The sequence below is a fragment of the Hippocampus zosterae genome, chromosome 6 (genome assembly GCF_025434085.1).
Source record: "Hippocampus zosterae strain Florida chromosome 6, ASM2543408v3, whole genome shotgun sequence".
Classification (NCBI taxonomy): Eukaryota; Metazoa; Chordata; class Actinopteri; order Syngnathiformes; family Syngnathidae; genus Hippocampus; species Hippocampus zosterae.
In genome coordinates, this window is record NC_067456.1 from 4,312,903 (window position 1) to 4,340,522 (window position 27,620).

The 27,620-nt window shown below is 44.5% G+C and overlaps 1 protein-coding gene across 1 annotated transcript in view; it reads left to right on the top strand.

Annotated features, from left to right (window-relative positions):
* Positions 1-27,620, top strand: part of LOC127601792 (GDNF family receptor alpha-2-like) — a 67,225-nt gene that overhangs the window by 25,703 nt on the left and 13,902 nt on the right. Inside the window, exon 4 of the mRNA XM_052067449.1 lies at positions 10,840-11,218. Within this exon, the coding sequence (XP_051923409.1) occupies positions 10,840-11,218 (379 nt within the window). The remainder of the gene's footprint in view (positions 1-10,839; positions 11,219-27,620) is intronic.

The window sequence follows — 27,620 nt, forward strand, 5'->3', positions numbered from 1 at the left end:
GCAATGAAGGCTACATATAACATCATATCTACCTCGATAAGTTTGGTTGGTTAGCTTGCACTCTGGTGGAGTTGAACTGCAGGCGTGGACTACAAACGCGTCCTCGGTGCGGAATAACTCCAGTAGCGGAGATGCTTCAATTATATATAAAAAAAAAAGCTCATTGGCCCTCTTGTCTCTTTAAAATCGCCCAATTAATGTACAAAGCACACAATAACCTGCTCTGCCAAAACATTCAGAAGTTTTTTGAAATTCGAGAAAGCAACTATGAATTAAGAGGTACCAACTTATTCAAAAGACTCAAAACAAGAACAAACATCAAGCAAAGAAGTGTATCTAGCAAAGGTGTTAATCTGTGGAATAATCTTGAAACGGACCTAAAAATGAGTAAATCGCTTGCTGAGTTCAAAAATAAATTAAAAAAATAGTACAAACAACCTACATCAATCAGAGTTAAAATGATAAATTCTTAACATTAAATATAATGATAAATCAGAACTAAGTTAATAGAGAAAGGTATTGCAATATCCATTATGAATACAAGAGAAAATTGACACAAGAGTGCCAGGGTGAGGATGTATATAATCCCGATACAAACCAAAAGTTGTAAAAATATCACGGTTAAGGGTAAAGTATGAGCCTTAATGGAGACTTCTTCTTACTTTTTCTTTTCTGATTGATATAAAAATGATTTAGTAGATATAAACACATAACGGGGTAGGACTAGATAAGTTTTTTACTTCATCCTACTCCCTTGAACATAATAACTGTGTTGAATGAAGACTGATTTCTATCTTTTTACTTTTTTATCTACCTTATTTTCTGTCAAATTATTACTGTATATGTTTTATGTTCAATAAACAAACAAACAACAACAACAACAACAAAAGTGAGGCACCTGTATCTGTACACCGTCACACATACTGATTCTTAGGATCGTCAATGTGAGACACACCACACATAAAGGTATGCTAACTGGTCTTCTTTTGTGTGGCAGAACAAGTAATATGACAAAGCAAGGCCAAGCGTCGCTTTCAGTGTCGTAAAGTGTCTCGATGTTTGCGCGTGTCGTTTCGCACAACTTCTCTGCCAGACTAGCAAAGCCTTGAAATAGCTGAAGCTAGCACACGGCTAACTGCTTTTCTCATCCACAACCTCTTAGCTTGTACACTGCGTCACCTCGTCGGCCAGACATTTTCACTGCTCCAAGGCACACAGAAATGTAAATACGAGTCCGCAAATAATTAAAATCGGTTTCCATCATCAACGCGCGACATCAACGCGGGTGCGGCAGAATCTCGACAAAGCCGAAACGAATGGCCGGTTCAACACAGCAGGCAGAGTGAAGTCATTCAGTGATCATTACGTATAACTGCTAATATGCTCCACAAGAAATATATTGTGCTCTTCTGACCCAACGCTGAGCTAACGAACTTATTGGGGGCAGAGGCTAGCCGAGAATGATGACTAGTGGGGTCGCTCCGGGAATTAAGCTGAACGTCTTTAAGTGCGAGTTGCTAACCCTCGCCACTGAGCTTCTCATCTCAGCTCAGCGTGCCTCCTATCCAATTAAATACCCACAGCTATCCGCGGCTGGTGGGAGATAAAAAAGAAGCAGCGTAACGGCCGTGCGCGCCGCGCTGTTGAAATGGTTGACATTTTCACATTGTCCGCCTTACAATTAGCATTACTTAGGCAAACACAGAAGTCCGTTTAGACGCGCGGCGAACGTGGCTTTCTTGTCAACGGGGGGCTCTGAGGGGATCTCGATGTGTTAGGCTGGACCTGATTGGCTTTGCATACTGTCAAGCTTTTGTGTACGTGCCTCAATTTTTAGTACGGATTGCGGAATCAGTTCTTCCCTTGGCAGCAGCTTACTTGAGCTCGACTTTTTTTTATTTTTTATATTCAGTTTGAGTGGGCGGCCCGGTAGTCCAGTGGTTAGCACGTCGGCTTCACAGTGCAGAGGTACCGGGTTCGATTCCAGCTCCGGCCTCCCTGTGTGGAGTTTGCATGTTCTCCCCGGGCCTGCGTGGGTTTTCTCCGGGTGCTCCGGTTTCCTCCCACATTCCAAAAATATGCATGGCAGGCTGATTGAACACTCTAAATTGTCCCTCGGTGTGAGTGTGAGCGTGGTTGGTTGTTCGTCTCTGTGTGCCCTGCGATTGGCTGGCAACCGATTCAGGGTGTCCCCCGCCTACTACCCGGAGACGGCTGGGATGGGCTCCAGCACCCCCCGTGACCCTAGTGAGGATCAATCGGTACGGAAGATGAATGAATGAATGAATATTCAGTTTGATGGCCGGTCTCTTCGCATTATTGTGTGGTTATTTTTTTCCTTACATGTTGTGTATGAAAAGGCGGTCGACTATGTTCCGTCAAACGTACACACCCGCACGCATACAAGGGTGAAGAGGAAAGGAACTCATCCGAGCTTTTCTCCAACCGCCATCCACACAAACTTCAAAAATGTTGTCGTCGAAAGAGCCTTCATTGGCTTCACTGCAATCATTTCCGGCTCTGAACTCCAGTTTATCTAGTCGACGCTTTTGAACTATTCCTCTGAGACGTATTAGAATGATTTGCCATCTGAAGCCGACGCGAGATAACATCGTGGACCCTCTTTGTGCCTAATGCAGACCCCGCTGCGGCGGCGAGCGCAGTTCTAATGACTGATGAGCCCTTTGACACAGCAACACTTGACATGCTCCTCAGGGTCCGGACTAAAGACTTTCCTAACAAGCTCTTGCGCACTCACCCAGGGCCATATTAAATCCAAATGTTGGCACCTTTCCTAATTCCTGAGAACATATGCGTAGTCAATGGCCTCTTTTCTAACCTGGTATGACCCCCCGCCCCCACCCTCTTTACCCCACCCCACCCATTTACAGCTTTGCGTCCCTTGAGTAAGGGATGATATATAAAATGCGCGATTCAAATTAGGCTGACGGAATGCAGTGACTTGAAAAAGAAGATGGTTCTCTTTGGGGGAAAAAAAGGGAGGAAGATAAAAGATGTAATTTCAAATACAATATACATTTTCTCCACCTCCTCTTGAGGACAGTTCATTGTTACCTCGTTTTATTTTCAGCCTTCTCCGTGCCTGCAGAGAGGTCTCCAGTCACATTTTAACTCTTCGACGTGCTTCCCGGCATCGTCGCCCGTCTCCCTTTCACTCCCGTGTGCGCCGCGTGTGTACTAAAAGGCAAATGAGGGGTATTTCCATTACGCTGGCATGATGCCCATGAAAAGCCTACTTAGAGTCAAATGGCCGCAATACCCCAAAGTACGGGGGGGAGCGTTGGATCTACTGTGAGAAAATAGTTGTTAGCTTTGTGTAGAAGCAGTCAGAGAAGTGTAGTTAATGTCGAAGCCACTGAGCTGCCAACACTAACTAACATTGCTAATCACACTGTCTCTATTGTCATGGGATAAACAGTTTTATTGTTGTTGTTTTTTTCCCCAAAGAATAATTTCAAGCAAACTTTATTAAAAAAAAAAAAAGATGCAAGTGTTGACCAAGCTGGTCCGCAAGTAGAACGTTAAGGCACGGCAATGGGTACGGCTTGGCGGCACTGCCGTGGCCACCAGCCACCCGGCTGGGTCTCATTGACACGTTCATCTTCATTCATTCATTCATTCATCTTCCGAGCCGCTTGATCCTCACTAGGGTCGCGGGGGGTGCTGGAGCCCATCCCAGCCGTCTCCGGGCAGCAGGCGGGGGACACCCTGAATCGGTTGCCAGCCAATCGCAGGGCACACGTAGACGAACAACCATCCACGCTCACACTCACACCTAGGGACAATTTAGAGTGTCCAATCAGCCTGCCACGCATGTTTTTGGAATGTGGGAGGAAACCGGAGCACCCGGAGAAAACCCACGCAGGCCCGGGGAGAACATGCAAACTCCACACAGGGAGGCAGGAGCTGGAATCGAACCCGCTACCTCTGCACTGTGAAGCCGACGTGCTAACCACTGGACTACCGGGCCGCCTTCATTGACACGTTTAACCAGAAATATAATTTCAATATTGGCAGCCAAACAATTGGCCGAGTTTGGACTATTCATGAAAATTAAGTGGCAGATCTCAGTGTACTGCATGACAGTTCAGTCCATTACGGTCACATGGCTCCGTGTCCGATGGGCCTAAAAATCAATGAGGCCGGGTTGCTGTGCCAATGACTAAGTTGCCCTTTTTTATTATTACAGTCACAATGATTTCAATTTCAGGAACAGTTTATATCTAGTCAGTTATTTAGATCAGCAGTGGAACTTGGAAGAATAACATACCATGCAACATTTAATGATGACACAGCAATATAGATATATATTTTTTAACCAGAAATATATATAGAAAAACAAATTATCTGTAATCCTGTGTGTTCATTCATTCATTCATCTTCCGAGCCGCTTGATCCTCACTAGGGTCGCAGGGCGTGCTGGAGCCTATCCCAGCTGTCTTCGGGCAGTAGGCGGGGGACACCCTGAATCAGTTGCCAGCCAATCGCAGGGCACACAGAAACGAACAACCATTCACACTCACACTCACACCTAGGGACAATTTAGAGTGTTCAATCAGCCTGCCACGCATGTTTTTGGAATGCGGGAGGAAACCGGAGCACCCGGAGAAAACCCACGCAGGCCCGGGGAGAGCATGCAAACTCCACACAGGGAGGCCGGAGCTGGAATCGAACCCCGTACCTCTGCACTGTGAAGCCGACGTGCTAACCACTGGACTACCGGGCCGCCTTAACCCTGTGTGTACAATACATAATTTGTCCCACCCAGAATATACATGCATTCCATTAAACCACAATTTTGGACGACTAAAGAAGGGTGTCTGGGGTTTTGTGGCAATGACAAAGATGCTCTTCTTATTATTTCATTCAGATTGGTTTAAACTAACTTTTGTGTGTGTGTATGTGGGAGTGGGGGAGGGGTAGTTTTAGCATTTTAGCATATGGCTGCTTTAATTATCACATTAGCGATGAGAATCACAACTGTAAACGGCATTACGATATGATATTTCATATCGGCGTATCATCATCATGGAGTGATAATATGTTCTGAAGAGAGCCATCAATAATCCAGCATTAAACACACACAGATACATACACTGCATAAATACAAGGCAGTCAAATTACACAGTTCATATTTGCGATATTACTGTTTATTTTCTACGTGACAAATATCTGCCTGTGAAAGTTGAAGGAACCAGATTTTTTTTTGTGGGGCTAATGAGAGCATCCATTAACCATTCAGAGTGTCAAGCTGCTGTTCATTTATTCCGGCAGCTCCACACACACTTTCTCGGTAATGTTTGGTACAGCCGCCAGCAAACCTAAGCTAATAGGTATGTGCGGAGTGTAGCGATGAGAGCTGTTGATTGCACTGCTGATGAGCTGGGTTAATTATTAGGAGCGGGAGTCGCACATTTTTCCTGAATTAGTCTGGATTAATTGAACACTTAGGTGTGTGTGTGTGTGTGTGTGTAAGTGTGTGTGTGTGTGTGTGCGAGCCTGCCTAAGTGGCAATCCTCTCATCACATCCTCTCTATCTGTCATGACCAACAGCCATCTGCCTGCTGAAAGCTTTTTCCATTTTATATGTCTTTTATCATTAGCTTATCAACCGCCTCCCTCTTGCGTCGTAGCAAAACAAACCTTCTTTGAGATGCACTCGGAAAATCAATTAGTAACACAATGCTGCACTTTTCCCCACCCATATGCAATATTTGCTTCCTTCCCTTCGCCTCCTGAGTGTGTGTTTTGCCAGTGTGCCCAACCGCCGCACTGCCAGGAAGTGAGCTTTGTGTCTTACGTTCACCCCAGGACATTTTTTCTTCTTTTTTTTTTTTTTTTGAACACCAAATTCAATCTCAAATCCACAGCCAGTCGCGAAAAGAAAAACAAGTTGAAGCGGCTTCAATCCGGAACTATCTTTGTGGTTCATCCGTCTCCTCCTGGACCCCCCCAGTAGCCAACATTAGAGCTTTGCAGATGGTCAGGGGAGATTTAGGGGCTGCAATTCATCAATGTAACTGGACAAGCGCCACGGAAAGCTCTCATCCAGCTGGACCACCCACCACCCCCCTGTGGGCAGGCCTCAGTCAGACGGCTGCCCTCCCTCGGCGTCGGCAAACCTTCCCGAGACACTTTTTGGAAGCTCAGATTCTGTCAGAAAATGTTGATTTTGGACTGGATGGGAACTTGAAGGAACTCCCTTGATCAACAATATGGGAAAATTGATTAATAAGCTAAGTTATTGTTGTATTGCGATTTCTGTAATGTAATACTGAGGCCTACCACACACCAAGTGACACCGCCAGATGCGACATGATAATTATGATTTCTTATTGATTTATTTTTCGGTTGTAATCTACTTGCTGCAACAGAAAAACTACGACCCCTATTGGTCTGAAGAGGAAACATAATAGATTTTTTCGGGGGGTTGCGGATGGCCGCAGGCCGGCGTCGCATTGCCGCCCACCTTTGTGTGCCACTGCCCGGAAAAAAACTGACAATTATGGGGGGGGGGAAAAATTGCAGACTCCACATGTCGGTGTGAAAGGAGCCAGGGGGACAAATCAGCCCTGAAGCCGAGGGCACACCTCAAACCGGCGCCGGCAGGCCAAAATTCACTTTCCACACGCCTGTGTTGTCAGCACAGTTTGTACAAGGTAACAATATTTACAATCAGATTTGCTATGCTCACCTTCAGAATTGTCACCCTCCACTAAACTCCGCTTGAGTCTACTTTCTTTAGATTTGTGTTGTAATAAAACAACACCGGAAAAATAACGATAGGTTGTCCCAGCCATCACTCTATCGTGTATATTTTCATGTTCAATGTTTTGGGCGGCCCAATTATCGAGTGGTTGCATTAAAACTACCCTGACAAGTTCAATCTCTCGAAAATGTTACTTAAGAGTAATTGAGTAAATGCACATCGAGTGGCTCGTTACTCCCACCACTGCCTATTACAAGACTCGGCATTTGACGAAATTTAGACTCATTTCATGTGAGTACAAGGAGAATTGAGACGAGTCCTACTTGGTCCGATGATTGAGGTCTGACTGAAAATATAATAAGTACAATGTTTAATGTATATGTTCCTGGCTCATACTGCACAACTAGTTTTTTGTTTGTTTCTTTGCCCTAATCCCACATACCTCCAAAGACACTAGATAAGAAATAAAGTAAGCGAGTGCAAACATGACCTCCTTGAGAAGGAAGGATTTATCCTCTCCCTCAAGGGCGTGCAACGATATACAGGGCTTACAATTGCTCACAGAAGGATCTCTGATATTTGTAATTGTCACTTCACTGTAAAGAACAGTTTAAAATAAATGAATTAAAAAGTCTGGTACGACGTTGAAGTGCAAATTTTTTATTTATTTTTTTTAACTAATAAGCCTTTTTGGACAAAGTCAGGAGTAGTGATTACAAATCTGGCTTTTCCAATATTAGTGAGTAAAGGTCAAAGGTTGTCAGACAAATACCTACAGTACATAGGCAAACATTCATTCATTCATTCATTCATCTTCCGTACCGCTTGATCCTCACTAGGGTCGCGGGGGGTGCTGGAGCCTATCCCAGCTGTCTTCGGGCAGTAGGCGGGGGACACCCTGAATCGGTTGCCAGCCAATCGCAGGGCACACAGAAACGAACAACCATTCGCACTCACACTCACACCTAGGGACAATTTAGAGTGTTCAATCAGCCTGCCACGCATGTTTTTGGAATGTGGGAGGAAACCGGAGCACCCGGAGAAAACCCACGCGGGCCCGGGGAGAACATGCAAACTCCACACAGGGAGGCCGGAGCTGGAATCGAACCCGGTACCTCTGCACTGTGAAGCCCACGTGCTAACCACTGGACTACCGGGCCACCTACATAGGCAAACATATATTGTCCTAAAGTCGATTTTTCAGGGAGCAAAGTAGTTCTACTTTGCTACTTTCCACCTGCTGTTTGATGAATCAGAGGCAAGCACATACAATAAGTAACATGCCGCTTCTCTCCTGTCCTTTTTGTTTCCCCTCTAGACAACCTTCTCCATTTAACCTTCATACATCGAAATGAAAGTTACTTAATGGAAAGAAAGATTCACTATATGCTCTCCAGTCTGTAATGAAATACTTAAACCTCCTTGTGCACTTTCTCAATACCAGGGTGGAGGGGGGGGGATTTTTTTTTTTTCCCCAACAAGTATCTGAAAGCACCAAATAATTAATTTCAAGGGTCTACTTATTTCCTTTCCCACTTGCAGCATCCGGTGTTCTACGCAAGCCCATTTGCGGGATTGATATTGTGCGATACAACGTCGGCGCACCCCCCCCCCCCCTTCCAAAAACAAATGGTCTTCTTCCTGCTGCAGGCTGTCTGATAGACACAGTGTGAGATTGGTTCTGTTGAATAAGAGATGAATCTCTGGATGTCACCGTGGCGTCATGACCTCTGAAATATCATTATCTGCACAGGGAGGGAGGTTAAATCCTCAAATATCGCTTGAATACAAGCGAACGGGGTACACATACTGTATGTATCATTTTTTTTCCCTTGCCCCGTGGTCGTAAGCGGCACACCTAATGGCATTGTCTGAGATCCACAAATATGGGGGATAATGACCGCGCTTGGGCCTGTCGTTGCGCTTGACAAACAGAGGCAGGTTTCATTGTTTACCATTCAAATAGCGGCTTTTAGAACCAAGTGGGAGATTATTAAAGTATGGGGTGTTCGGGCTTGTATTTTGTAAACTGTGATATTTTATTTTGTTATTTTATTTAGTTACTTTAGCCTTGATGCTAACATGACAGTCAACATGGAATAAATGAACAGGGGCCTCCAAATAGTGATGAATGGAGCCGCAAAAGGTCCTTGTCATCGTAATTCTGTCAACATGCTCCTCCCACAAAATAGTGGAGGCAGAAAAGCTTGGCAAAATAATTGGCAGAATTTGCCTAAAATGCCTACTTTAGACAAAAATGCATGACTTACTCATCAATTTGGGGCAATGGGCATTGAGAATTTTCCATTTGCTGTTTTCATACTGTATATATTCCTCCTCATGCTTGTACCATCCATCAATTTTCTGAACTGCGTTATCCTCACAAAGGCCGCCCATACTTGTACCCTAATAAATACATTTGTGACATTAATTGCGTCAAAGCTCAAATATGTATTTGAACAAACAGCCTTGTCAACACTAGAGTGAAGAATATTTTACGTTGCTCGTGTTGCTTCACGATATAATGATGACGATTTTTGTCCCGTATTCTCAAATCACAAATTCTTGAACGTCTCATTTGAAATGTGACAAAATTCATTTCTATTTGACTCGGGGGGGGTCTTCGACAGATGAAATCAATATTCCACTCGCAGCAAATGTCCAGGTGTTCTCTTTCCGGTGACTCGTAGAGACAATCTGTCATGTTATTGAGGAATGTAGTTCCTGTTGACCACAGCCGCAAGGATGCGTGCTTTGTTTGTTGACCGTACTTTACTGCAAAGCCTCCCTGTGATCTATCGTGGATTGTTGCTGTTGACCGCGTATCGATGTGTATCTCTCAGTTATTATTGCATTTGTGGCGGCCAGGTTTTGTTTGTCCGACCACGTTTTATGGAGTGGTAAAAAAAAAAAAAAAAAAAAAAAAAAAAAAAAACTTCATCGACCTGACAATCCCATCCATTCATCCATTTTCTATATTGTTTGCACTCATTCGGGTTACAGGTGAGCTTAAGTCTATCGCAGCTGAAATTGGGCAAGAGCCACGGTACACCACGGACTTTTCGCCTGCCACTCAAAAGGCACGTAAAGACAAATAAACATTCCGGCTCACATTCACAGCCGACGGGCAAGTTAGAGTCTTCAATGAGCGTAACAGGTCTTTTTTTTTACATGAGGGAGGAAGCTAGAGGGCCCAGGGACGACCCGGGGAAAACATGCAAACTCAACACAGGAAGGAGCGCGAGGCAGAAATGCTCGGCACGACTTGATCGTGCTGCCATAACCGATGCAGAAAATTGATGGTTTTGTGGCTCACGTTGTTGAGTTTCTTGCAACATCCTCGGGATCAATTCCTGAACAAGTGCAGTTAATAATCTCGCTGAAAATGATCAGCCAGTGTGGTGAATTGTGGAGGAGTGGACGGATGGACTGACAAAAAGTCCTTTCTTGACTATTTCTATAGTGTCTACAAGAGTGATACACTGTGATTATATTGCCGTGAGAGAATATCAGGTGCGGCGCAGGAAATTTTAGTTAATGGATCAGAAAAAGAATGCATATTTTAGAATTTATGCCAGGGGACATATAATAAGCGGGTCGCTGATGGAGTAGTGCATGGGTGTCAAACTCATTTTAGTCGCGGGCCCAATTTGGAGTTACGTCTTCCCTCGGAGGGCCGTTCTGACAGTGAACCCACAAAATTATTATTTTTACACAAGAAATTAATCAGTCAAGTCGATTAAAATCAAGTGCGGGTAAGTAAACAGGTAACAAAATGATTGTAAAGTCTCAACGTTATTTATTAAACATGAATTTTTGACATTTCTGAACAGATTTCAGCAAGTTCACACACGTGATTTGCTTTCGCGGGGCCACATAAAATGATCTGGCGGGCTGGATCTGGCCCCCGGGCCTCAAGTTTATCCTGAACCCTGTTCAGGATAAGCAGTGTTCATAATGGATGGATGGATGGGCATATAATGAGAATGGCAAATCGTCTACCACTAGATGGTAGATGGCACACTTGGACCCTTTATTACATAACAGAAAAATAGTGTAATGTAAACCAATAAAAGTCTGTCTCTCTTTGCTCCTCCCTCTCTGATTAGGGATGCTCACAGTAGCCCCGAAGGGTTTCCACTGCGCCGACGCCGAGAAAACCTGCAACCCCTGCCTGGACGCTGCCAAAGCCTGCAACCTCAACGGCACCTGCAAGAGGCACCGCTCGTCCTATATCGCCACCTGCAGCAAGGAGGACCCCAACAAGGGGGAAACCTGCAGCAAGAAGCGCTGCCACAAAGCACTGCGGCTCTTTCTGGACCGCGTGCCCACCGAGTTCAGCCACCGCCTGCTGTTCTGTCCCTGCCAGACGGAGGGCTGCGCCGAGCGCCGCCGCCAGACCATCGTGCCCGATTGCTCCTATAAAGAGAAAGAAAAACCCAACTGCCTGGAGCTGAAGAAGGTCTGCCGCCAGGACTCTCTCTGCAGGTGTGTGAGAAGGGGTTCGGAAGGGGTCAGGGTGCATATTAAACTGCGGGAGCTAACGGGAAATGAGCTCTCATAAGGTGTGGGGCCTGAAGCAATGGCAGAGCAGCGTTTGCCATGGCCCTGGGCAGTTCTGGTAGCAACGTCCTTGATGGGTCTGTGGTGCTTCCTGGGTCCACCAGTGCAGTGTAGAGATGTTTGGGCCCTTTGGAAGACTGGATTCAATTTAGCTTTTGGTAATGCAAAAGTGAATCAAGAAAATGGTGAAAAGAATCAAGTCCTTACATCTCCAAAATTACAATTGAAAAAATAAACCTTACACACTTCACTTCAACCACTAGTAGATTTTTTTTCCTGATTTTGAACAATTATGGATATGATCCGGCGGCCCGGTAGTCCAGTGGTTAGCACGTCGGCTTCACAGTGCAGAGGTATCGGGTTCGATTCCAGCTGCATGTTCTCCCCGGGCGTGCGTGGGTTTTCTCCGGGTGCTCCGGTTTCCTCCCACATTCCAAAAACATGCGTGGCGGGCTGATTGAACACTCTAAAATTGACCCTAGGTGTGAGTGTGAGTCCGAATGGTTGTTCGTTTCTGTGTGCCCTGCGATTGGCTGGCAACCGATTCAGGGTGTCCCCCGCCTACTGCCCGAAGACAGCTGGGATAGGCTCCAGCACCCCCCGCGACCCTAGTGAGGATCAAGCGGCTCGGAAGATGAATGAATGAATAAATGAATGAATGGATATGATCCTTTGGAGCAGCATGCACTTTCCAAAGCCAGCCCCCCCCAAAGCTATGCCACTGGCGTGAGCCCCCACGGCGGCAGGAAATTGTGTATCATCCATCCATGAATGTCTTCTGATACCACATCTTCTCTCGTCGCTTTCAACTCATTCCAAAACATGCACTATTGAATCTCATGAATAACAACTGGCTCAGCATTTGAATGTTGGCAAAAAAAACTAAAGATAATTTGCAATTCGGGTACTTTGGTAAGAAACATGAATAATTCGCTTTCGCAGGCCACAGAAAATGAGGTAACGGGCCAGATCTGGCCCACTGGCCTTGAGTTTAACACCTATGTTTTCGAATGTTTTTTTTAAATTTTAATTAATATACAGTATATATGAATTTCAGTCATTAAAAATATCAAGCTTTCAAAAATATCAAGCTTACGTAGTGTTATAAGAATCATTTCCATTCTAAAATCATTTTATTGGATACGTAAGTTTCTCATATCTTAAGACAGAGAATTCAGGTTTGGGTTAGTTGGAAGGTAAAGCGCAAATAAAAATTAAAAATGAAATCTACAACTTCAAACTGTGAATAGTGGATCAATCCAATATATAATTTCCATTTTTTGAATGGAGCTGCTGAAATACATTTCACGGTATTCTAATTTATTTAGATGTAAGTGCGTCTGCGTTGCCCCTACGAGACCCCCACGAATCTCATGGAACGTACGTATAACTGGTCTTTTTTTTTTTAACTATCAGTTCTACATATAAAAAGAGCCGCAATACGTCTGACTTCATCATTATTATTTTATATTGATGACAATGAGCTGAAAGGGACTTGCACAGAGTCACTCCGCAGCAATGATGTTCCTCCCGTGGCATCTTTGAAGTTTTTATGTTTTTCTGCTGTGACTTTGCCAGCAAACTAAACCCACTTTTAAGGATGCCGTAGCTCTTCAGTTCCGGATGAACCTGTATGGGTGAGTTGTTGAGACAATGCCCAATTAAGCAGAAAAAAAAGGGGGGAAAAAAAAACATTAATGGCTCACTTTGACTCCATAGCGACCGTGTTGGATCCAGGCAGCCGCCTTCAATTCACACCTAGCCAGCCGTGTCATGTCTACTTGTGTTGGAGCCGCCGAGAACCGGGCACAACACACTGTGTGCTCTTCACCCAATCAAGTTGAAGGATCTTTACACTTTCCAGAGCTCTGTGCGTGCGTGCGTACGTGTGGGTGTGTGTCCAGCCAGTTCATTAGTCTAATAGCTCGAAAACTGTGGGACATTTGAATAATTCAAAGTATTTAAAAGCTCATTTGAGAGCCTAATGAAGTTCGACGGAGCGCTCGACCACTGAATGTCCACTGCTAAATATAAAAGCCAGTGTGGCAAATATCCAACAGGAAAAAAAACCCCATTAATGGCTAATTTTCCATTTCTCCACTGTGACAGATGATTAGGCAGCTGATACAACCATTAGTGCCACGTCTGGGTGGCATTTACATGTTGAATACAGCAAGTTGGAGCAGGCAACAGCAGGGGTTTTTTGTGCTTTTTTTCCAGAAAAATGTTCAGTCACCTTCAACAGGTGAATTTTGTCGAATTTTCAGACAAGATACGACAACCACTGGACACACGTGTGCATCACTTGACAGATACAGCTACTTGATGTCCATCCATCCATTCATTTTTATCCGCTTAGGGTCATGGGGCATGCTGGAGCCTAGCGGAAGATCCTCCTGGATCCCCCGCACCCTGCCCACCACCTTTTCCAGCTACTCCCCTCAGGCAGACGCTACAGATCCATGCGCACCAAATCCAGTAGACACTTAAACGGCTTCTTCCCTCTAGCCATTAACTCCTTAAACAGTCACTGACGTAGTCATTCTTCTTGTACTACAAAATGGTACTACAAAACTACTGGTTACTCTAAAATGGTTCAATGATTTTGTTGTTTACGATGATACTAATGCAGCTAATGCATGGATTGGTCGCAACATGACTCGAACCGGGACACCTGCCATTCCAAAGCCGACGACCATACCCATGAGCTACTGCCAGCACAAAAAAAGCATTCAATGTTTCCAAGTAACCTCGAAATGTCCACGTTCTATGAATTACAGAGCTAACAAAATTCCAGAAAAGACATCTTCAGTGTGACAATAAAGCAATAAGCGGTTGGGTTGAACAAGCTGCAACTACAAATTCCCCACGGTCTAATTTCCTCTGCGCTTAATTGGATTACATCTTGCGCCATATGAGTAACATAATCAATGTGTAATTAAATGTTTTTGCTTTTTTAAATGCTCTGTTTACACCCCCTTTTTTGGTGGGGGTGGGGTGGAATCTGACGTAAATCTCAGTTCTCCAGACTGAGCAACGCAGCCGAATGTGACTGAAGTGGCCAATTGTGGAAAAGGAACAATGGATGACTCACATATGTGCATTTGAACTTCGGACGCAGAAAGGGAAAGGAAACTTGCGGCAATCGAAAAACCGCGAACGAGAAGCAATGTTTCAAAAGTTCGGCAAACGTCAAATTATTTTGTTTATTGAACAAGACACACGATTCGAAAAGCACAAGCACAGTTATATGATGAAGAAAGAAAAAGTGAAACAAAGGAGACTGGATGTTTGAGAGGCAATTCACAACCTGCACATTTCAGTGACAGAGACTCTCCACGCTTCACTTTTTCAGATACAAATGAAATTAAAGATACAACATTTCAAATTGCGGCAAAACTAGCGCTGATGGCCAACCGCTCATGTTCGGTTTGCGGCAGGCCATGTAGTCTGCGCGTCATCATTTTGCAGAAACTATTCTCAAAAGTCACATTCTTGCCCATTAAAACCATCCAAAGCCGCTAAAACCTCTCCTTCCAATTTATGATTGTCCCGATAACTGCTTGTGTGCGGACATTGTGTAATCTGTTTTCAGACCGAGATTATTTCTTCGACCCGATGGCACTCAGGTGTCAGGGGTTCACCTGCGTCTTGAGATATACGTAATCGAGCATAAAAGCTCATTATCTGCGGCCGCAAAAGGTCAACAGCTCGATGCGCACGTAGCTGCACATAATTGTACGGTACACACACACTGACATTCCCTTACTTTTGTCCACACGTGCAGGCAAATGGCGGCAAGTGCTCACCAATACAATATGATGTCCTCTATTTGTCCCGGAAAACATCCAAAGAACTGATTTCATTTAATCGGATCATTGATTGACGCTGCAGCATTAACCCTAAATCTATGCTGCGCCCTCAATATGTTCTACAAGGAAATCGAATTTCAACTCATTTGTCATGCTAATGAAGACGGCGTCAAGGCGTTAGGACTTTATTTTGTGGCTCCGTGTGAAGAAACCCTGCGGAGAAACCTAAAAATTAGAGGCAATGCTTCTAAAACTTTATTTTTTTTTGAAAAGTTAACTCTCAACAATACAGACCGGAAAAAATGCCAGAGGAAAACTTTTTACTCTTCCCTCTGGGAGATGTGTTGATTAAAGCAAGGGATGATCATTCAACGACAGGCCTGTCTCCCCCCCCCGGGGACATCCACCTCCAAACAGGATACACAGCTCCCCCGCCTGAGTCTCTTTCATTCCAAATGCGGGGCTAGCTTTGGAGAAGAAGGGAAATGTTGCGATAATGTGACAGGACGACAAGGAAAAGGATGCAGACGGTCTCGGGAGAATGATCACACCTTGACTGTAACAGAGATGACTAAGCAGCAAAAAGAGAAGGACGAACGGGGAAAATCTTGAAGGGGGGGGGGGGGGGAGCAGACCGGACGACACCCTGAACCGTTTGCCAGTCAATCGCAGGGCACCTATCGCGACGAACAACCCTTCACAATCATAACCACATCACTGAGCGGGAACCGATTCAACGCCCCCCCCAAGTCAGGCCAGCGCAACACTGCAACATCAGCGACCATAAAAGACCCCGAAAAAGAAAAATCAAACAACACTTGGAGTTCATCTTTTCGATGCTCACCATGTTTTGTTCAAGTGTCTTGTATTGCCAGGCACTATGACCTCCACATTCTTTTTTTTGTGCAGTATCGCGGGCCTATTTTTATATTTTTTTTGGTTGGCTTCCAAAAGAAGTAAAAGGCAAAAGCCAAAAGCACCCCTGTTACAACTTGTGCAAGTCAAAAAGTCATGTAAAAAAAAAAAAAAAAGGCTCATTCGTATCAGCGGCTCCAACTTGCAGTATGACTTTTTGTTCAAGTCATTATTACATTCATATTGGTTCCAGGTTGGAGCCCAGAGTCCCTGCAGACCAAATAAAATCAGATAGTGGATTTGAAACATAAAACATTGGCTGGGCTTGTGGTGGCTTTGTGCACAGAGATTTCGTTCCGTACCTGGTGTCCGCCGAGGATAGATTGTTGCTACTCAGTGGAGGTCTGGGGACTGGACAACGAGCACGCGTTAAATGGAGCAGCACTCATTTCTTCCACTCGGCTGTCCTTCTAACGCAGTTTGCCGCGATGTTATTTTGTTCCATAATCCAGCGCAAACAAAGGAAAACAGACGTAGCTTTCCTCCGTTGCTTTTTTCAGCCGTCAAATGAATGCGGTCCGTTGAGAGCCGCCGTGTCCGACGGTGACGGTAGCCTGGATTTGGACGTCCTATTGTATCTGGTGGAGAGTCGCTCCAGATCCATTTTAATGTCACTGGACAAGTTGAATCCGAGTGACACCGAGTCCCAAAATAAATGTGGAGTCTATTGATTGGCCGCAATGCCACACTTTTTTTGATTTATATCCCCCACATTACACCCACATCCCCACGCTTAACGGTGGTCGCTTGCTCATTGAATGCTTTGCCTACTGCTTTATAAGGTGGAGCGCTGAGTGACAATCGATCACGCAACAGGTAGAAATAATGACATAAACACGCACGCAAATTGATTTTGTGTGCGCCGCACACAAAATCGGTTTGCTGAGAAACGGCAGCAGGCAGAGTGAGTGACCCAAATCATAATTCCTTGAGTCCTCAAAAGGTCTCAAGGAATTATTATTTAAACTTTTCTTGGGCACGCCAGTAAGTCTTTGACAACATTTTTCTTTTAAAGTTCCTTGTAGTCCAAAACGCTATGTGCTTGAGATCGCCATTGGGCCAGAACTATTTATTTTCTCTCTCTCTCTCAATTTGTCAATAGGCGTGAATGTAAATGAGTTGACTGTGTAGGCATACTCTGCTCAATTAGCAAAAACCTAATTTGAGTTCAGACTCACACCCAAAGTACGTGTTTGCTCTTCGTTTACCCTTTATAATCTTTGGAATCTCTGATGGGTCACTCATGGTACTTTTGCTGAAAAGCATGCCAAAAATTTTAAATCTTATTGGGTAATAACGGTTTTCCAAATCCGCTTTGGCAAGCCGCGCATTCACTTTTTTGAAAAGACACTGACACGCTAACGCAAGCTGTGTCAACTTACGGAAAGGCTGCTTTTTAGTTTAAAATAACTGACTGTCAGCTCCAGGAACCTTTACCGTACACTGGCAGAATTCAGGGTGTTCTTTTGGACCGGTTTTAAATCCGTCCGCTTGCGTCGTAGCAGCTACTAGCTTGCGCAAAGCTAGCGTGTGTATTTTCATATTTCGTCTCCCTCGCTAGGACGACGTGATAGCTTGTAAACAACAGGTGTGAGCTAGGCTTTATTGACTCACTGCTTAACAGTTAAATGGAATGCTCGTCGGGTGATTTTATGTGGTCTGGGAGTCTGAAGGTAGCAAGAAAGACGGCGTTGGAGGGCGGGCCGGAGGGAAGGGAGAAATAACACTGTAAGATACACACTGGGTTGCGTTGTTGTCTCGACGTTTTCATGGCCAACAATAATCATTTTTGTTCTCAGTAGATGTCGTTCTGCCAGGCGACATTGTGTCACACCTACCGAGACCAGAGTGTTAGAACCGAGACAACTCAAACATTCAGAGGTGACGTTCCGACTCAAATCCGAAAATTTGGTTTTGCAAAGGGCGGTTTGCTTCTCTATTCAAGTTGGCGCATCGTGTTTATAGAACACCAAAAAAAATGGCATTTCAAAGCTAAATACAATGCTTGATACGTACCCAATTTGGTTAGGTGGCGAATGGAATACCTTTGAATGAAAGGAACACATTTCTCCGTGCTTTGACTATTTCAAGTGAAGTGTGTCTCCTCGAAATGGAACGCTGCGATTTTGAAAATGAATCATGGGCCAACTGGTGACCTTTGCCTGGTGTGTAGAGTTTTTCTGCAGTGTTGTGCAGTGATCGGGCCTTTGCTTTTGGCTGTGTGAGACATGCTGGCTGCACATGAGAGTTGTAAACAAGATGAGAGGCAAGCGAGAGAGGACGAACACCGAGGGAGGTCTCTGCTAAAGAAAGTGAATTTCATTCCGATATATGCCATGTGTGTGTGTGAATGTGTGTGCTTGTGCTCACTGACCGTCTTAACCGCACTATCAAAGGAAATATGTATCGATGCAAACTGTAGGCATCATTGACGAGGCATTTCTAATTTTCCTTCGCCTTCACTTCCTCTAGTGGTATCACATCTATTATTAATGCAAATGGGACTTATCTTTGTGTACAGCGTGAACTGTGTGTGTGTGTGTGTGTGTGTGTATGGTTTGGAACAAAACTGATGCATCCCTCTTATCCTTGATTTGCATTTCAGGACTTTCCTATCACCGTTTTTTTTAAATAGTTATTGGTTTGCAGACTCCTTCAAAACCATGAAAAGTAAACTTTTTGAACAGCATATGCTACATATTGTACGCTTGCTTTATATTCTCATTTTATTCTTCGGTTTTGATAAGGGTTTTTTTTTTTTATCACTGCAAGGGACATGGGAATAATATTAAACAAAAGGCAGCATAGTGTTAATCGAGGTTCTTTGGCGCCAACTCTAAAAATTCTCAAAATCCAAGCAAATTGGTGGTCGACCAAAATCCTAGAGCAAATTTATTTCTTTCGTCCTTAATTTGACGTATGAAATATAAAACATGAATTGGGCCGAGACTGCCTGAAAAAAAAAGGTGTAACTTTAATGTGCAACTAATAGTTATTTAATTACCGCTAACAAGAGCTCAGTAGCGCACTATTAACTCGCGCTCACGTTTCCCAGCACATTTGTTTGCGCGGGGAAGGTCTGTTTGCAATGTTTGGACAATATTTAGTGAGTTAAGATAACCTTGAATAATCTACCCACCTCTTACTGCTGTGTGTGTGTGTGTGGGGGGGGGGGGGGGGTGTGAGTGAGCGGGATGCTTGATTTAGCATTCATTCATTCACGCTCAGTACGGGGTCCGAAATTGTTTTGCAGCTGCTGGTATCGAATAAGCTGCAAGTCAATGTGTCCACCACGTAAGGAGAACTGTGGTAAATGCTTTCAAAATAAAGCATTAAAAAAGAAAAAACGAACGAACGAAATGGGCGAGAAAAATGCTTCCTCATGTTTTCACTGAGTACCATCTGTCCACATGGCTCTTTTTCGGACCGACTGGGAATCCCAACGAGTGCGGCGGTGCCAAAAATAGCAGGTGCAAGCACGGCCAATGGAAAATAAATGGACATGCCGCAACATGAGAAAATACCTGGACACGGTAATTAAATACAACAGGAATGAAAAAAAATAAGCCTTTCAAGAGGTAAAAAATGTGTCTTGTGTGTATGATTGTGGTTGTTTGCAGTCATCGCCGAGCCGCATCGCGCTGAGAGCTTGCGTCGCTGTAAATCGCTCTTCCACTTAACATCCATACGGTTTCTGTCGCGCGCGGCATCATTCGGGTCACGGTTGAGCTCATCCGTCTTTGGAAGAGACCACGGACATCGATGGACAATTTCATTCATTCATTCATCTGCCTAACCGCTTGATCCTCACTAGGGTCGCGGGGGGTGCTGGAGCCTATCCCAGCTGTCTCCGGGCAGTAGGCGGGGGACACCCTGAATCGGTTGCCAACCAATCGCAGGGCACACAGAGACGAACAACCATTCGCACTCACACTCACACCTAGGGACAATTCAGAGTGTACAATCAGCCGGCCACGCATATTTTTGGAATGTGGGAGGAAACCGGAGCACCCGGAGAAAACCCACGCAGGCCCGGGGAGAACATGCAAACTCCACACAGGGAGGCCGGAGCTGGAATCGAACCCGGTACCTCTGCACTGTGAAGCTGACGTGCTAACCACTGGACTACCGGGCCGCCTTGGACAATTTCAGTCTTTCACTAAAAGTACATGTTGAGGTTCACCCTACAGGAAAGTCAGAGCTGAGATTCGAACCCGGAACCTCAAAAGAGTGAGCCAGATGTGCTAAGCACCAGTTCGACCACACTGCTTTCCCCATATCGTTCCATTTTGAAACGTCTCTCGTTAGATTCTGCGAGTGTATCCGATGTAGTGGCCTACGACTTTGGCGCAAGTTAGCCTCAAGGTCACACGCAGCGTTAAGTGAGGCAGCAGACTCAAAGGAAATACTTAAAAGTGCAATTGAGCGGTGTTTGAAGGATGTAAGGGCGTTAGGATTATTATTGTTATTACAGATATAGCGGCCTTGTTATTTATTTATTTATTGTTTTTTTTTTTCAATCAAATAGCGCTTCTGCTCCCCACACAAGGTCAGAGTGCTTTGTTTGCCTTTTTTTTTTTTCATAATAATTATTGACGTAATGAGCCACGCATCACAATGTGCGCAAGCTTCCGCGATAAATGTTGCCCATTGTTTTGTCCTCTGATGTGCATCAAAACGACACACACACACACACACACACGCGGCTGCGGATTTTGCTTTGGCGCATTCAAATTCCTTAATGGCAAGTTTGCAAATGGGCCCACTTGAGGCTGACAAGAGCGGGGAGGAAGAAGAGGATAAGGGGGTGAAAGCCGAAGGATAGAAAGGAGATAAAACGTCGGCGAGGAGGCCAACGCAACAGAAAAGCACCTCCTTTGTTTTTTCATTTGCCTCATCCAAAGTGCTATTATGCCTTCCTATTAAGTGGCCGCCATTGTCATCGCGGTTGTTGTGCCTCGTGTCGATGATGGAGAGATAACGCTGACAGCATCGCTATGCTGAAGACGAGCGATAAGGGAGAAGAGCGGCAATTTCTCATTGGAACAGAAATAATCATCCTTTGGAAGCTATTAGAGGATTTGGGGAGGCTGATAGCTATTTTGTCTCGGTGTCTCATCAAGAGAGGAAATAGTGTCTACGACTGACACTCATCTGATTGGACTCACGTTGTTTGTCATGTCCATCAAGCGTTCGGAATAAGAATCCATTTTAAAAAGCCGCTCGTTTTCCTCTCGCTGCCAGGCTGGACGGACACTCACTCGGCGTCGGCCTGAATGACTGTGTTTAAAGTGTCAGGTTGGCTGTAAGAAGTCTACTTCGGTGGGGGATCCTTTGGCACTTTCTTGGGGGGGCTGAGTGGCTGAAATGACCAGAAAAAAAAAAAAACCTCTGTTGAGTTCGACAAGCTGTAATTTTGGCAGCGAGTGACGTTCGGTGGCGCTATAATGGAAATCACGTGGAAACCTTGAAACGTGCTGCAGCATCCCGGGGTCGGAACACCGTTTGTGCCAACACTCAGCACGCCTCCGTAAACGTTAAATTGCTGTCTTTAAAGCCATCATTGTCTTTGAGAATTTCACTTGGGGGAAAAAGAAAAGACGGCGCTTTGTCGCATGTTTGCCTTACCTGACAAAAAACAAAACAACAAAAAAAAAACAACCCCCAAAAAACCCAGCATTGCAATTTTAAAGAACCTTTACCCTTAAGAAGTCGAAAAAAATGTATCTGCGTCATTGAGTCTCCTTCTTGGTCGTCCTTTTGGACATAAATAACACCTCCACAACCATATTTTGAATACCCTCCATCAGGGTATATGTATTTGTTTTTCAACATCTGAACGGACTTTGCTGGAGTTGCGCACAAAGGCAACAAGAGCTCCGTCCTCATGATGACAGTTGTGGACAAAACGTCAAAGCCAAATGAAAATATATTTGTCAATAAATTCTGATCCAACAACCGAAAGAACGAGATCCCGGATACAAGCGGCTGAAATGAGTTTTCTCCGCAGGGAGTCCGGGCTCTCCCTTAGAGATAAGGTGAGAAGCTCAGTCATCCGGGAGGGGCTCACAGTCGAGCCGCTTCTCCTCCACATCGAGAGGAGCCAGATGAGGTGGCTTGGGCATCTGATTCGGATGCCTCCTGAGCGCCTCCCCGGTGAGGTGTTCCGGGCATGTCCCACCGGGAGGAGACCCCGAGGAAGACCCAGGACACGCTGGAGAGACTATGTCACCCAGCTGGCCTGGGAACGCCTCGAGATCCCCCGGGGAGAGCTGGAAGAAGTAGCTAGGGAGAGGGAAGTCTGGGCTTCCCTGCTAAAGCTCTTGCCCCCGCGCCCCGGCCCCGGATACGCGGTAGATGATGGATGGATGAATGGAATAAATAAATTTTTTTCTGGCAATTCGAATGAGATTGAATTCCCCATGGCGCACCACATCATCTCTTCCAATTGGTCTCGTTTGGGCAAATTCCCTTGCATGAGTTTGCAAAAGTACAAACTGTGACAGTCGAACAGACTTCCTGTTCAATTCCAGGCATTGGGGGCATTGTGACTTTTTTTTGTTCCGCTTGTTATATGTAAAGCAACTTTTGCATTGATTTGTGAAACTCATCTTGGGGGCGCGACTCAATGTGTCTTGAGAGGTCGTTTCCTCGACTCCTAAAATGAATAGATTTCACCAAGGTAGAGGATGGTGAGTTTTCAGGCGTTTTGAAGGTGATGAATTCATTCGAAGAGTAAATATTGATTTCAAGGGTATTAATCATACCAACTGATGAATCATAAAGATGGGAGAAAAAAATCATTTGAAAACTAAAACTCACAGAGACATTTTGCTAAGAAGAGGGGTTTTTTTTTTCAAACACTCAAAATGTTCAGAGGCATCTGTGCTATCCATACATATATAGTTTTTATCAGTTCTTTGAGATTTTTTATTCTTTATTTTTTGCAAAAGGAAAAAAAAAATTGTGTCTGGAGGTACCAACCAAGCCAATTTGCGATCCTCTGGCGCCACCTAAATGTTCCACAATTGGAATGACCTCAACCCAACAATGTGGCATGCATACGTCTGTCCAAGCGAAAACAAAGCGATTGACGTAAAAATTGCGTGAAATGCATGTTTACACATTAGGTTTACGATGCATTCAAAAATATGAATTGTAATGGGTCTCTATGGTGCAAAATATGTAAATTGTGAAGATTACGGAATCAAAACCTTTTTTATTATTGCTGCAATGCCTGAGAATTATCAGCCGGTGACGTCATGAAATGTCGGCCATTTTAGAACCCCCCCATACGTTTCAGCTCTCTCGTGTTTTTCCGAATGCCTTTGCCTTTGATTCAAAGACATAATTTTGTATTTATCGCAAACGGTGGACTACGAGGGTTAAAAGGGCAAAGCCTGGAAGTTCTTTCCTCCCACACAGCCATTCCTTTATGTTTTCCTTTTTCATCTAAGAAAATCTGGGCGACTCGTCTTTCTGTGTCCCTCTCTTGATCGTTATTTTTGATGCATCTTGGATGCGTTGTCACGGTGGAGTGAATTTCGTTGCTCGGCACTTGTGCATGCGCAATGAAAAATTGGATTCCGTTTCATTCCAAATTCGATTCCACGTCACTTTAAATGTGACATTAGTGGCAGTATTGGCGGAAAAAAAAAACAAAACAACGGTTCGGCCCGTCGGCTCAACGCATCGGGACAGCTTGCAGGAGCCCTAATGAATGAATAAATTAGCGTCTGTTTGCAAGCTCTGAAGGTGATTTGTTAGGATGCTCAGCGGAGATGCAGTTGAATATAGTTTTTTTGGGGGGGGGGGGGTTCTCCGTCAATCACATCATACCACACTCCAGTGAAAAGCCGAAAGAAAGACACACTTTCACCTGGTCACCCCCATGATCCTCCCAAAACAAATCCGTTTGTGTGCACTTTTTACCCACAGATTTAGGATAAAGCGTAACAAACGGACACGCACACTTGTCGTCAACTCGCCACAAGGACTCTCTCTCTAAATACCCCGTTTTAGTTCCGCCTGAATCTTCCTCACGGACTTCCACGAATGACAATATTCCCTCTGCTGATGGCACCGGGGTGGCTCCGCATCAGCACCAGAGGGCTCATTATTCATCAAAGCGGGTCCGCAGCTGCTTCAGAAATGTTTGGAAAAGCCACACGGCGATGCATTCGTGATCGAGTAGCACTGTCGCACCGCGTGAAGGTGATGCAGCTGCTATGCATATTTAAAAAGGTGACGGAAGGTTTGGGCGGCGGTCGCATCCCATGGTGCATTGTTTCAATACGATTTCATCTCTCGGATCTCACAACGGGACCGTGTGAATCCCACAAATGGATCAAACACACACACGCCGGTCAGGATTTTGAAACACATCATTTCGGGGGGGTTTTCATCTCTTTTATTCCCTCTCGCTAATGAACTCATCGCATTTGTTAAAAGGCAGCATGTCTTCAGGGGGTACACACAGTACCAGTGCACAAGGTGATTATTTTCACATCCGTTTTGCAGGCATTAAGATGATTAAGCGGCCCGGGAGAAGACCATCACACGCTGATAAGATTTCCCTTTTGTGAGGTGTGTTTCCGAGAAGGCCACGTAAAAGACATCAACAAAGCGGATATTGTCCCCTCAACACACATGAGGCTCAATTTGTCTACACTGGCTGAGCAGCAGAACAAATGAAAAAAATTAAAAATAAAATCGGCCATAAGTGAAGCATAAAGCGTTCAGCTCGGATTGGCTGTGCTGGTTAAAATGCTCTGTAAAGACAGCGGGGGTGGGGGGGGGGGGGGGGTTATAACGATAAAAGTCATTTGTATTTTGGTAATGGAAGGGAACAGCAGGACCGCGTGATCATTTCGGAGGAAGTACAAATCAAACACAATCAAGAATGCTGGTAATCGTCACATTGGTCATATTTCCAAACAATTCAAGACAGGAAATGTCTTCCATCCGGCCGAGTAGAAGTTCTTTGAGGTCCAGGTCACCAACGGATACGCAACCGTTCGCACTCTCATTCATTCAGATGTATGGGCAAATGAGCATCTTCGGCATGTTTTTTGGAATGTAGGAGAAAGCGGAGGGAAAACCCTGGTAGGCAGGGCGAGAACATGCTAAAGCGAGGAGGCAGACGTACTAGCCAATTTAAAACTTGTGTGAACTGAATTTTGGCAGTTTAAAATGCTGTTGGTGATCTCTTAACTGCAACACGAAAGAGGGAGCACAAATTGCTGCTCCTCCTCCCTCCACTTGTTGTCTGTGCACTCTCGGGATGGGCAAATACCGATTAGCAGGTCTCAATATTGGACCAATATTTTAATGTAATCGCAGAGGCAGCCATATTTAGGCCAAATAATAAGGCGGATAGGCGGCCCGGTAGTCCAGTGGTTAGCACGTCGGCTTAACAGTGCAGAGGTACCGGGTTCGATTCCAGCTCCGGCCTCCCTGTGTGGAGTTTGCATGTTCTCCCCGGGTCTGCGTGGGTTTTCTCCGGGTGCTCCGGTTTCCTCCCACATTCCAAAAACATGCGTGGCAGGCTGATTGAACACTCTAAATTGTCCCTAGGTGTGAGTGTGAGCGTGGATGGTTGTTCGTCTATGTGTGCCCTGCGATTGGCTGGCAACCGATTCAGGGTGTCCCACGCCTACTGCCCGAAGACAGCTGGGATAGGCTCCAGCACCCCCCGCGACCCTAGTGAGGATCAAGCGGCTCGGGAGATGAATGAATGAATGAATAAGGCGGATATTGACCAAGTCCTGCTCTGCCATAGTTAGCGCTAAACTGCGGCGGTTTGACGCATGCACGTTTTTTACCAATGCAATTTTACATATCAAAATTACTAAAGGCACTTTGTGTCGATCAGTGCTTGAAAATGATATCTCATACTAGTATCTGTCTGGGGGAAGAAAAAAAAGGGGCATCAAACATCCCTACTGCGCACGTAAGAGTTGACTTTAGGATTATCAAATCTCCTAATGGTCTTCCTTACCCCTGGAACACTCTTTCCCGCTGCCTCAGGTGAGCTGACCGGCTGCTCCCGGGAGGTAACAAGTTCAGTCAGAAGCTCAGAGAAGATAAAGCTTTTTCTCTGGCTGTTCCGAAAATATGATACGACCTCCCGGTGTGCATTAGAAAAGCTTCAGTGTCCTTTTTTAAAAGCATTTTATTCGTTGGCTTTCAGCACAGCATGAGACTCAGCCCTTGTTTTGGAGTCTTTGTTTGTTTATATTGCTTTTAACTGCCACACGAATGCAAAACTGGTTTCTGCATCATTAACTCTGACGAGGACGTATACGCAGAGGGAGAAGAATGTTTTCGGAACTTGATAACTGAGACTTTGTGTTGAGTAGCCAGGACACAGAACTGCTTGGTCATTCCGCCGCACTAAATTTATGTTTGGTCTTCACCTTACTTGGACAGCATTGGCAACCTTCTGTGGTGGTCTTGCAAAGTCGTAGAAAAGAAAAAAATTTTTTTTTTTTTGATGCAGGCTGTGGTGTTTTAGCATCATATTTGCAAAAATCTCTCAAGATTCGCTGATGTCACGCACACAGACTGTTCCAAATGTTGCTGCAACTGGATGTTTTTTGGTCCTTCTATGAAATTCAAACTGGACTCTTCTCCAGCTACGCCGTGCCTGTATGATTAAAAAAAATTTTTTTTTGCATGCTTGCATAAAACCCAATGCAAGTTTCTCCAAAAGAATGTCTCCCGTTGCAGTAAAATGAATGTATTAGCTCTGCTGAATTTGCCAACAAAATCATATATTACCACAACTCATATAACACATCGAAGGGAATTTTGATGAATTTTAAAAACAGTCCGGCAACATACTGCCGTTATATTTTCCATACCTGTCCATAATTTTGGGGTCTTTCTCATATGATAAAGTGAGGCAGTGAAAAGATTAGCTTTCTGTATAGTCACCGTATTGCTACCGTAAATTAAATCCGCTTTCATAGCATCAGTCATATCTGGGCATCTTTTTTTTTAAGGTAGATTTTTTTTTTTTTTACCCTTAGACTGTTACACCCGCGTACATTCTTGGTGCTGGAGACTGTAAATTTCCCCAGTGTGGGACGAATAAAGGATATCTTATCTTATCTTAAATCCCAAAGGGTCAAATTCGGCCCTTATCCTAAATAAGGATTAAACCATTGAATATTTGAAAAAAAACATTTTGGTGTTCAATGAACATATAGCAGCAATTTAATGTAAAATTAATCGTTCTCCAAAGAAAAAAAAAGGGTAGAATTTATATATATAATATATAATATATATATATATATATATATATATATATATATATATTTTTTTTTTTTTAACTTGTTCTGAACACCTATTGCTCACTATTTTGTGGCGTGTCTGCATAGGCATATTTTATATTTATTCAGTTCGTACACTAATTGAAATTTACCTGCGTTAGTTAGATAGCGGCTTAAAATCCACCGCAGAGCCCAGCGTATAAAGAGGCTCGAGGAAGCGGTCAGAAGAACAACTAGAGAGAGAGAGAGAGAGAGAGAGAGAGAGAAAAAAAATGGTTTGTGATTCACGGAGTGGGCAGCAGTGATGTGAGGAGCACAGACAGA